Source organism: Electrophorus electricus, chromosome 4 (assembly GCF_041902795.1).
Source record: "Electrophorus electricus isolate QZ-2024a chromosome 4, ASM4190279v1, whole genome shotgun sequence".
Taxonomy (NCBI): Eukaryota; Metazoa; Chordata; class Actinopteri; order Gymnotiformes; family Gymnotidae; genus Electrophorus; species Electrophorus electricus.
Window position 1 is genome coordinate 33,108,943 of NC_137500.1, and position 12,492 is coordinate 33,121,434.

The 12,492-nt window shown below is 45.6% G+C and overlaps 1 protein-coding gene across 2 annotated transcripts; it reads right to left on the bottom strand.

Moving 5' to 3' along the window:
- Positions 1–938: 938 nt before the first annotated feature.
- On the bottom strand, positions 939–6,961 carry zc3h15 (zinc finger CCCH-type containing 15). 2 transcript variants are annotated; one of them, XM_027028167.3, is made up of 10 exons: positions 6,733–6,961; positions 5,825–5,932; positions 5,610–5,718; positions 5,296–5,448; positions 5,079–5,170; positions 4,715–4,900; positions 4,200–4,346; positions 3,691–3,807; positions 2,242–2,377; positions 939–1,996 (listed from the first exon to the last, which is right to left on the bottom strand). In XM_027028167.3, exons 1-10 carry the CDS (start codon positions 6,805–6,807, stop codon positions 1,809–1,811), a joined length of 1,311 nt encoding a protein of 436 aa, XP_026883968.2. In that variant the 5' UTR covers positions 6,808–6,961; the 3' UTR covers positions 939–1,808. The 2 variants fall into 2 exon arrangements, with proteins under 2 accessions (XP_026883968.2, XP_026883969.2); XM_027028168.3 differs by having other exon boundaries at positions 5,831–5,932; positions 6,733–6,959.
- Between the last annotated feature and the right edge of the window lie 5,531 nt (positions 6,962–12,492).

The following is a 12,492-nucleotide window of genomic DNA, read 5'->3' on the forward strand; positions in this document are numbered from 1 at the left end:
AGTTTCTGTGGAGAACAAGTAGTCTTTTGTGCGAGTACTGACCGCTAACAAGTGAGGTCAGTGAAGGGCGGGCTGAGTAAGCGTGTCTGTGAGCATGGATCAGTGTTTCAGTACATCCCAGGAACACCCAGAGCAGAGAGACAGAGGCTTGATGGGAAACACTCTAATCAGGATTACACCAAACCCTTTCTTCCTCAAGAGGTCAGACACGGAGCATTCAGAATATGACCTCCAATCTTCTGTTCCACAGAGAAGAATAAATAGAACAAAGTAACCGGATAAGCCACCTGTAGCTCAGAGAAAAGCAAAGCCGTGTCAAGTACAGTCCTGAGGCCTGAAGAGCCAGGTTACTGCAGGTAGTGTGGTCCCAGTCAGGTCAAAGACCTCCATTCAGATCACAGAACACAGCCAAGCACTTAGTAAGAGTGGGTGATGGCATTAGTATGAGAACACATCCCAGAGAATTATCACTCTGCCTTAACATTGCTTTATTTTCTTGTTTGTTCAGTGTCATATTAAAAGTGCACTGAGCTCACATGAGGTCCCACAATCACACTGTAGCTGAAGTCTGAGGGACTCTGAGAAGGCCAGATAAACCCAGAAGCCATATAAACATTCCCATGAACAGAGATCAGGACCTGCTCCTATGACACGTCCCATCATGCCCCGGGAGCACAGGATTGGGGAGAGTGACAGGGCGGTTCAAGAGCTGTGCTGCAGGAGGCAGGACCTGCCCATACACCCCTCACACATGTCCCATCATGCCCTGGGAGCACAGCAGGGCTGTGGAGAGTGCGTGTTCTCTTTGCAGTAAACATCCAGAGAATTTCAGCAAATCCTTGTAAAATTCTTAATCTGGAATGCAGGCTGGATTAAATTTGCCTTAACTATGTAATTCAAGCATGCAACTGAAGACAAAACTATTACCACAAAAAATCTCTCAGTCTCTGATATGCTTTTATTTACATGATGTCTTGGCATGAGTTGAGAAGGAAGTTAAAACAGAAGGCCGAGACAGACACCCTCTCACGAGCCCGTCTTGTCCCTTAAACATTTCCTCCAGAAAAGACAAAACACGGAACAGCAAATCGAACGTCTCCTCAAACTTCACATCAGACTCCAGACGATCAGTCTCGCCCACGTTTGCTCTGTGCACACCTGATGCGGACACTTCACTGCGATGACGACATGTGAAGTCAAGCAAGAAATGTCAACACATTCAATACCTTATACAGAACGAAAACCCAGGCAGTCGTTGATTCAGTTCAGTAACAGTACTGTGTTGATCAGACATGTTTCAGTAAAGGACAGGAGAGGACACAGGAGAGTTCAATGTCTTACATTTCAGCAGAGCCAAAATCTCAAGTAAATTAACAGCAGGATTGATTTTAATGTTACCAATGCACTTTAAAACCAGATTCAACGAGCATAAAAGTATAGAATCGGTGGCCTAATAAATATTTTATTTTGAACATATTTGCACCATTAATCTTTAAAGGCTCAAGATAAACCAGGAGAATCCAAATGCAATTCTACTGTCTGCCTGTGCTGGTCATGGGACAGAAAGGAAGAGGGGAAAGAAAAAATTCCCCCCCCCAAAAAAAAGGGGGGGGGGGTGTCAGATCTGTGGAAGAGCTGAACATCAGGGCTGTTGCTTCCTGCCCCTTCCGCAGAGCTGCGAGAGGGGGCTGGGTCAGCGCGGCGGTCACGGCCTCTTTATGGCAGTCTGGGTGGTGGACATTCATGACAAACACCATCACTCTTCAAGCTTCATGAAGTTCATGGAGGGTGGGCGGGGCTCCCGGACTCTACTCCTCCAGATCCAGTGTGTTAAGCTCCTCCTCCAGTTCATCCAGGTCCTCCCCCGTGAAGAGGTTCTCATCTACAGGCACGTCCTCTGGTTCCTCGCCCGTGCTGCTGTCTTCCCCGTCTCCGAGCGTGTGGTCCTCGTGTTCTCCGTTCTCCGTCCCTCCCGATGCCTCGCTCAGCTTCTGGTCTGTAGACATGGGAACCGAAGAGCATCACAACACCACACGCTTGAGGCCTGTCAAAATTCACCAGCTCTAATCTAACGTAAACACAGCGTTGCTAAGTGTTGTTAAGATGGGACTCGGAGCATTCTGCTCATGGCAGGTTAAGAAACAGAGGGAGAGGGCACAGCACTGCTCAGTCTGTTGTAACGCTGCCTGATCCGGGAGAAAAGTCCTGCTTCCACGGTGGACTGACCCCAGGTCCACTCACCGTCCATCTGGCTAGCAGGCGGGACTCTGGAAGTGAAGCGGTCTGCTGACGCCACCGTTATCCCTGTGTTTTCCACCTCTTTAGGGATGAACCTGCCAATGTCGATGTCCTGACAGGCCTCATCCTCCTCAGAAACCTGTAGTGCCACCACACGGGAGAGAGAGATCAGAACTGAACGGCAGGAACTCTACATAACCCATTACCCATCATGCATCATTCACACCCATGGTAACAGCGAGGTCTGAAGGAAGCGATCTTTTTTTAACATGGGAGTTTGCTGGAACACCTCACTGTAGTGTCTGATATGTAATAAAGGTCAGTCACATTTTAACATGTCAAGCTAGCTTTTATATATTTTTTAATTTATTTACACATGGCATTGAGGAGCACACCAAACGTACTAACATCAGTAAGGTTCATCTCCATCACCCTGGTGAAGACTGCACAGTACCAGGAAGGTCAACCTAAACCATCACTAACAAAACCTCTCGAGTGGCCACGGTGACCCCTTGGATGACCAGTAGCTCATGTCCCTGCTCCCACTTCCTAAGGGGTAGCTGACGAGTGTTAGGGACCTCATATTGTGACCAAAACACCACTTCTCAAACGGTCTGATCACATAGCAGCTTATGGCCATGTGGAACAGAACACTCCCAGGCCATTACAGACCTTTACAAACGTGAGACAATGTCACAACTACCGTGTTCGACCATCTTAAAAAACAAACAAAAAACAAAGACACACTTAAAATCATAAAATCTGACTATTTTACTCTTAGCACCAAGACAAAATCTAAATTTAATTTAAACCATTTTAACTGAAAAGACAGAAGTTAAAAACAGTCCACAGGTAGACGGGACAGGACAGAATATTCCTGCCGCCATGACATTACTGTGTAGTACAGTGGTCCGCTGGTCCTTCTCAGTACTGCATGGCTGTGTGTTTCTCTCTGTGGACACACACAGCCCTACTGATCAGGGTGACTACAGCAGCTGTTCTGTGAACCTCTGGAGAACGGCAGTTCTGCTCAGCACTTCGTGAACATGTGTGAGGAACCCAGACAGTGAGAAGCCACATGGTCTCCCAAAGCAGCCATGGGAGGACCATGCACATGACTGACGTCAAACTGTCCCGTGCATGAACATGTAAATATATGACAACCACATCTACTGGTAAACATGTTTTTTTTAAGGGATAAAACAAGACTTACAGTCATCATGTGGTAAGTCTACTAACCAAAAAGGCAATTTATGAAACTGAAATACAACTGTTTACGTTGGACTATAGACAGACAAACAAAAGCTCAGGATGTGGAGGTGAACTCCTGAGATGTTGTTAATCAACCAGTTCATCACAGGCATGAAAACATGAATTTTCCCTATAAACTTGCTGATGGGTAGAAGTGGTTGTGTTCACTAGTAACCTTGCCTCCTGAGAGTGTAACCTCACCTCCTGAGACATGTCTTCGTCCTCCTCGTCCTCTCCATCATATTTGGTATCGTCTGCCTCCTCGTCGTCGTCATTGACTAGCTCAGGCCGGAACTCAAACACCTCCCGCCCGCTCACCTGGTTCACGGGGCAGGAATCAAAACATCAGGTGTCTCCAGGTCACACCACATCTTAATGAAGGCATTAGACACTTACATCATGAAACAAACTGCTACAAGCAGGACTGACACACCCACAGGGAATTTAGGGCAGGTTACTCAGTGGGTCCAAACACTGACTGAGAGAGCAGGAAGTTGTCTATAAAAGGACACAGCCATGAAGCCACCCTGTTCTGCCCTTTGCTACCACCCTGTGGTCAATGTGTGCTGTTACAAAAGCCACACTTGCTAGTTCAAAGATACTTTCTGACAGTAATTCATTACTGTTGGGACTATAACTCACCAGGTGGCCTCTCTACAGGGTGTGTGTGTGTGTTTATAAGAGGCAAAAGGCAGACAGACTGAACTCACGCCGAGAGACCTGCCGGCTTTAAATTCTGCTTTCTTCCTCTCCATGTCCTGTTCAGCCTTCGCCAGCTTCTCCTGCCTCTTACGTTTCTTCCAGGCCAGGAAGGTTTCCAGGGTGATACGGGTGACATTTGCTCCCAGGGCAGATCGCTACGGCAACACAAGGACAGATGAAATATCAACCAAGTGTCATAAGGGCTGATGCTAGTTTACGCTGATGCTAGTTCACACTTCGTGAAGAAATACAAGCCGCCACAAGCAAACTGAACAGATTAACCGTTAAACAGATTTTAAGATAAGCGCCACAGATTAACTGTTTGCAGTTCTGCTGTTTGTGCATAAGTGATGTGTGAAAACTGGACTCCCTTACCTTGCCAGTACAAGCGCACACACACACCGTGCACCCCCCACCCCCAACACACATAAGCGTAATGTAGGCGTAAACACACATGCACACACGTTTTCTCCACATAAGCCGAGTGCGGTTAACTCCTTCGCCCCCTGGTCTCTCCACACACCTCATTCTCGATCAGCTCCTCCAGGGAGATCTGCTCCTCTTCATTCTCCTCCTTCTTTTTATCTTTCTTCAGAACAAAGCCGACGGGCAACGCGTGGCGGTACATGCAGCTGTCGCCTCCACCAGGACAAACCCAGAACCAGCCGTATTTGTTATTTTCAATGGCATCCAGAAAATATTTGCAGACCTGTGAAACATGAACGACGGTCACAGGCAGGCGGATGAGTTTGGTCTGCAAAGCTGGCGGGTTTTCCACTTGGAAAAACACCTCAGATATTACAATTTTTACAGATATTCCTGATTGAAGTATATTAATATGAAACTATGAAGATATTTATATTTGGACATTCGTGATGGAAACGTACGATCTGAGTTTTGGCCTTCTTCTTCTCCGCCTCTCCGTGCTTTTTGTTCACGACTTCCTCAAGTTTCTTCTCATCCCAGTTTTCCATGGTATCTGCACATTCAAAACGAAATAAACAAAAATAAACAGAATACTCGCTACGACTTGCACCTGAAACCTGTGCCGTATGTGGAGAGCGAGACGAGTACAGAGAGCAAGACAGAAGCGCTGAGGCGCACCTTTCTCCAGATCCTCATCTCGGCCGTCCACGTACATGCTGCGCTTCTCGCCCTTCCTGTCCAGCGTCATGTCATGGGAGAACTTGCATTTGTCACCTTTGGTGCATTGGCCTTGCTTAAAGAACGCACACAGCACCGACTTTGGGTCGACACCTGTAGAAAAGAAAGAAAACCAACACAGATGCCCAAGAGTGAGGACAGAGCACTCCAGCATCCTAGCACCACGATGCCTAGCATGCTCCAGATTCCACTGTGCATCAGAGGATCTTAACTCTATTCCAGGCTCTACTCTAGATTAGGTCTACTCCAGATACCTTTACTGACTTTCTGCGCTGCCACCACAGGCTTGAACAGTTCATTCAGCTCCGACAACTCCTTCTTCTTGTCAGCTTTCTTGCATTTTTCAGCTTCCGCTGCAGCAATCTGGGATGACAGGACGAGACGAATAGTTCACAGGAGGGCAGAAGCAGCATGGCTAATCGGTCAGGGCTGGGCGCCCGTACTGAGAGCAGTAGCGATGAGTCCAGACCTTTACCTGCCGCGCATTCTGCTGCCCATATTTCACTTGCTGTGTGACCGTTTTGATGAACTTCTGTTGCTTGGCTCCCTTTTTGTTCTTAAGTCCAAAAGTCTTATCCTGGCACACACACACACACACACACACAGAGTGTTACAGCTGGATGCCAGTGAACATCTTTGCATGACAAAATCTCATTCAAAACGCACGTCATTGTTAACGATGGGCTGTATTTAGGTTAACCACGTATTGCAGAATGGATAACAGCTAATAGCGTGCTGTAGCCAGCCCTCACCGAGTTAGCCGGCGTTCAGACCAAGCAGGCCAAAGGGTACTTTTTGTCACCACTGAAGCAGCTAGCTAAATCTCCAGCTACACCACGTTCAGCACATTGCACACTTAAACTAACTTTACAGCGTCAACCTATCCAGCTAATCTAGGTTAGCTGGACATAAATAAGTTTTCATGTAGTAGCTAGCCTAGCTACCCTAACTAACTGGCACACGTCTGGAAACGCCAACGTCCACGTTAGCTGAGCGGGCTAACTAGCGTCAGCTAGCTGTGTTAATCAGCCATGCAAAGCGACAGGAGGTTGAACAGCGCATCCGTTAACATCGTTGTAGCGCCGTGTTAGGCTTATCAGGTGTCGCGGCGTTATTTTTCATTCATCAGATGTCGCCGTCATTTATCTGACACTACTTAAGTTGAGTTAGCTCCTCCACCGTTACTAGCTAGCGGACCAACTCCGTGAGGCAAATGTTAGCACCAAGCTAGTATTACGATAGCACTGGTAGCAACAGCAGGGCCGGTAGCATTAGTGTTAGCCTTAGCTAACTAGCTACTAGGCCAAAAGTTCAGCATGTTGGAGGAACGGGCTAACGCTACCCTGGTGGACGTGTACAGCCGTCTCCACTACTCACTTCAATGATCTTTTCTTTCTTCTTCTCTTGTGTTTTCTTACTACCTGTAGGTTGTGCCGGTTTCTTCGGAGGCATATCGGTGGAGATCTGCTAATCTAAACACCCCAGTCCGAATCCGCTCTCAGCAACACGGTAACGCTGTGCGGTCCGAAACAGCAGCCTTAAAGTCGCACGGCATTGTGGGACAGGACTAACGCGCTCCAACACTGGCTTGGACTTCGCGTCTCTGAGACTGGAGATTAAGAGTAATGTGCTCCAGCACTGGCGTGGACTTCGCGTCTCTGAGACTGGAGACTAACCTGCTCCAGCACTGGCGTGGACTTCACGTCTCTGAGACTGGAGACTAACGTGCTCCAGCACTGGCGTGGACTTTGCATCTCTGAGACTGGAGACTGGAGACTAACCTGCTCCAGCACTGGCGTGGACTTTGCATCTCTGAGACTAGAGATTAAGACTAATGTGCTCCATCGCTGGTGTGGACTTCACATCTCCGAGACTTGCGTGGACTTCACGTCTCTGAGACTGGAGACTGGAGACTAACATGCTCCAGCACTGACGAGGACTTCACGTTTCTGAGACTGGAGACTAATGTGCTCCAGCACTGGTGTGGACTTCACGTCTCTGAGACTGGAAACTGGAGACTAATGTGCTCCAGCACTGGCGTGGACTTCACGTCTCTGAGACTGGAGACTGGAGACTAACCTGCTCCAGCACTGGCGTGGACTTTGCATCTCAGAGACTAGAGATTAAGACTAATGTGCTCCAGCACTGGTGTGGACTTCACATCTCCGAGACTGGAGACTAATGTGCACCAGCACTGGTGTGGACTTCACATCTCTGAGACTGGAAACTGGAGACTGAGACTAATGTGCACCAGCACTGGTGTGGACTTCACGTCTCTGAGAGTTTGTAAAAACTCAGTGCTCCAGTACTGAAATCTTACATTTATTGTTTAGAATATATTGAAGGTCTGCTAGAACATTGTACCACTCTTTCTCCCAATGTCGGTAAGCATCGTTTTATGGTCTAATTTAGCCTTGGGTGTTAGACTCACACAAAACAATAACATAATTTCCAGACACAATTTTACTTTAAAAGTCATTAAATTGAAAGGAACCATTCCTTTTAATCCTCACATTACTGGTTGGTGTTTTGCAGTGGGTAACAGTACTTGCTCTCTGTCTAGGGAAGTGCCCTGTAAGTAAGAGTCCTTGTCTAAGACTTCTAACAGTACACTCACCTTCCTCTGTAACATGACTGAAAATGTAAATGTAAACATTACAGTTTTAATGTGTTGTCAGTGTCTGCTTTTACATATATTTACTTAGAAACTAGACTGCCACAATCTAAATTTTAAATTACATTACTTATTAAAATGCATTTTTGGCAGGTGTTGCAGTTGACAGAATTTTGGTATCCTGTGTACATCGTTTGCTTTCACAGGTGTCCTGTATGTGTCCTGTCTGTGTCCTGTCTGACTGTGTCTTTTTAATATAGGCCACATTTACACATGCACTTGCATTATTTATGCAACCATTTTCAAATATAACTGAGGTATAGATTGGGTGGGCCCCATGTTACATACATCTCTTCTTTTCATGGAAGGCTGCTGACCCACACAAGCCTCAGCAAGGTGGAGTTGAACCTTACTGTGAACCTTTTGGAAAACATTTTTTTCTGGATAATATGTTTTAATTATTAATATGTACAAATATTGCTGAATCAAGTAACAGATAAATGACGAATCTGCACTTGGTGTTCTTTTTTTGCACACGGCCAGTCAAACCCATCCTGTGTTCCACAGAAAAATGCCACATGTTGCAGGATTTAAACATCACTAAGAAATTCCGGAGAGCTGGGACTTGTCCGGACTTCCACGTCTGTAAAAGGATCAGATCATCAGATAATCAGATCATCAGCCACTGAAATCACACTGCTATCTCGCCTCAGCGCACTTTATGTTTGATTAAAACACATGTCATATATGAGATGGGCAGAGGCCCGTGTCAGATGTACTGGAAGATGAGCACAGCTCTAAACGGAGAGGAAGGAGCCCCAGAGGGGCATCATTAGCTCATCATCTGATTTATCAACATCAGCCAAATGTGTTCCCCTTGTCTGGTTGATGTATACTGTCTAATCTCAAATGGACACCCGGCTGTAGGTAGCCATCATTAACTCTCTCTCTCTCTTCCTCCCTCCATTTCTCTCTCGCCCCCTCTCTCTCCCTCTCACTATCTCCCTCCTCTCTCCAGTTTCCTCCTCACTGTGCTATAGTGGTGATGGTGATGGCTTTCCGGAGATTAAGATCAGGATTACACTATTCAGTTGCAACCTAGTTGTGCACAGTCAGAAACACCTCAAGACATTCAGGGCCTCCATGATTATGCAGACACAACTACAGTGATGTGTACTGGTGCTGCAGTTTTCTAATGCAGTTTTAAGTAGGCTGTGTTTAGAAATCTTCATTTAAGATGATTTGTTGTGTGTGCTTGCTGCTTCATGGAGAAGTGACAGTTAGACTGTCTAAGCTTTAGAAACCTATTTGGTTGACTGTCACCTTTCAATGGAAGAACCTGTTTGTTGCTGCTGAGACTCCTCAGAAGTTTGCTGAGACTCAGGTGTGTGCTGAGACTCCTCAGGTGTTTTGGGCCTGTACTATCTTTCTGCTGACTCAACACATGCAGCAATATTCTTATTAGTAACTATGATTAATGAAAAATGGAATATAAAGTGAGAAAGCCTCTTCGACTTCACAGAAGGGGAATCTGAATTATGGGAAGGGTGTATTTGAACTATATTAAGTGTTGGGATGGCATGCCCACTGATATTTTTTTTTTTGCACTGGGCCCATAAGATTCTAGTTACAACACTACCTGCAAGGTATAGTTTTGTAGTGTCCTAACTACTTATGCACATATCTTACTGGATATGCTCTTCACCTCCTCACCCCCTCACCATCAAACAGCTGCTCTGCTGAAATCATATAAGATTCTCAATATCAATACCACACAGCCAGAATAAAAATTCATAGACCAGCTGGAGGAAGTGAATTACATTGTGTGTAGTATATAGAGTGGTTCGAGTTTTGTAGATTGGTTTAGATCTGAAATTTGGTTGTAGTACCAAATCTGGGCTTTGATCTTAGGGGATATAAACCTGCGTTTGGCACTGAGATGTGTTCTGGGCTTCAGGTGTGGATTTCTGTGTGCCAAGAAACAGCGGCAAATAACCGACAAACACAGCAATAGGCTCACATATTATTTTTCTATATTTCCACTAGGGGGCAGTGTGTGTAAAGCTTTTTAACTTTTTAATAAATTATCATTGGGTCAGGGGCCAGAACATTCCACTCACAATTAGCAAGCACAGAATGGCAGAACAGCTGTAGCCTACACTGGGTCTCCACTAATGCTCAGCTATAATTAAATGTGTCAGGTTTATGCTAAATTTCATACTATATGAGAGAACATCACGGGTCACTATAGCACAGTTATAGAATATGTATTTGTTTCTTGTTAGTTACGCAGAACTGCATGGTGCATTTTAATCTTCTCTGCAGATCTTTTCACTGCAGAGGTGCATCTGTAAATTCTGCAGGCGGCAGTAGGCTGAATTAACATGTGCTCAGACCCAACGCCTGGCCGCTTATCTGCAAGCCTCTTTAATCACGCACCACCCGTAAACACATCGGTCAATGGCGGTGTTCCAGAGCTCGCAGGGAGGAGATGGGCTCTGTGGGAGGGCGTGTGAAGGGACACAGCCTGTAGCAGGTCTGTCTGAGCCCACCAGAACAAATGTGTACAACAGCATGTGGAAAATTGGGGACCCACTGTGTCATGTGTGTGCACAGACCCTCTTCTCACGGGGTGCAGTAAGCATGAGACATGTGGACCTGTTGCACAACAACATTGTATTTCATACACTTTAAATTGGGATGTTTAATAATAGGGCGTACGCATAGACAATGGAGGTGCAGGAATTGGTGGGGCTCAAAGTTACACACAGTTTTGAGTTTGTGGGAACTGAGCTGTGGAGTCAAGCGTGTTAGACTGACATGGTGTTAGACTTGCCCACGCTGAGGCAGGGTTTCCTCGTGAAGTACTGTAGGTGTTAGAGCAACATAGCTATTCATCATAAACCATATTAGCCCGTGTTAAATAAATCAGAGAATGAATGGAGAATCAAATAAATAAATCTTAATGTGACTATGTGTATGTGTGTGTATTATGATAAATCTTAATCCGACTGTGTGTTTGTGTATTAGGATAAAGTAATAAAAGAAAACCGTGGCCAGACTGCTTCCCTGCTTAGGATCATAAATACAAAACAGAAGAAACGAGTCCTGCTGATTTTATAGTGCAGTAAATTACGTCTGTGTAGCTCAGCTGGCCGCAGTAGCTCATTGGACACTGCATTTACCACACACACACACACACACCCTGGCAGCTCATTGGACACTGCATTTACCACACACACACCCTGGCAGCTCATTGGACACTACATTTACCCCCCCCCCCCCCCCCCCCACACACACACCCTGGCAGCTCATTGGACATTGCGTTTAGCGCACACATCCTGGTCATGCATTCCAGGTACTCAAATTAGCTTGTCATGGAAGATAAAGGAATCTTCCAATTGGCTATTTCTTTATGAAATCAGGACCCTATGTACTTATGTACAACAGGTGTTGTGCTACTCTGACATCAAGGCCCTACGTGCTTAAGGAACTTCACAGGTGTTGTGCTACTCTGCCAGATTAATGTGACATGAACTGTTGCAATGTCTTAGTTCTTTTCAAGTCTAATTTGACACTTGAAAGCTTTTCTAATGGTGTCCAGTGCACATAATACACACCTCTTTGCACTTACTATGAGTCACCTAACTGTGACAGACAAGGACCAGAAAGAGGCTCAACACTGATGTATTATTGAGGCCCTTTCTTTGTACCAGACTTTTCCTTCAAGACATGGACTAGAACAGAATGTGACTTTCACCAACACTGCAGTGTAGAAAAAAAAAACAGTTGTTTCCATTTCATACACCCCTTTCATATCTTGAACTAATTAAGTCACCTGCCAGGTAACTATTATACATCAATCAGCTGTAACGGTATGGTCCAGTCACCCGCCAAGTAACTGTTACACACTATACAGCCATAACGGTGTGGTCCGGTCACCTGCCAGGTAACTGTTACACATCATAGGGCCTTAACGGTGTGATTGGACAGCTTTTTATCACACTCCCACATGATTACTTAATGCTCACTGGTGCCTTTTTTGAAACAAGATTAACAAAACCGAATATTCGTAGATGTTTGTTACAGACTACAATCACAAATTTAAGCCAAAAGCACAAAAGGATGTGACCTCACACTCATCTGATTACTGATACAATAGCTGTATTTCAAAGTCTAGTCTGCAGCTGAGGTAGGCAGCATTTATTGGTGACTACGTCCTAGAAGTCTGGTCAAAGTGAAGGCCCTTCATATAATAGACACACAGCCATCATGCAGTAGACACAAAGCCTATCTCTGGATTTCGAGGACGTGTTGTTCCAGGTCCTTGGTTACCTACAATTCTCTGCACACGTGCTAAGTGAAAGGAAAAAACAAACAAAACAGCACCTCGAAAGTGGTGCTGTCACGCCGCCTGACACCCAACAATGTTCTTTGGGATTACACAGGACAATATGTTATAGCATACATAGATGACATCCTCATCTATTCACCTGATCTGAAGACCCACATACAACATGTCC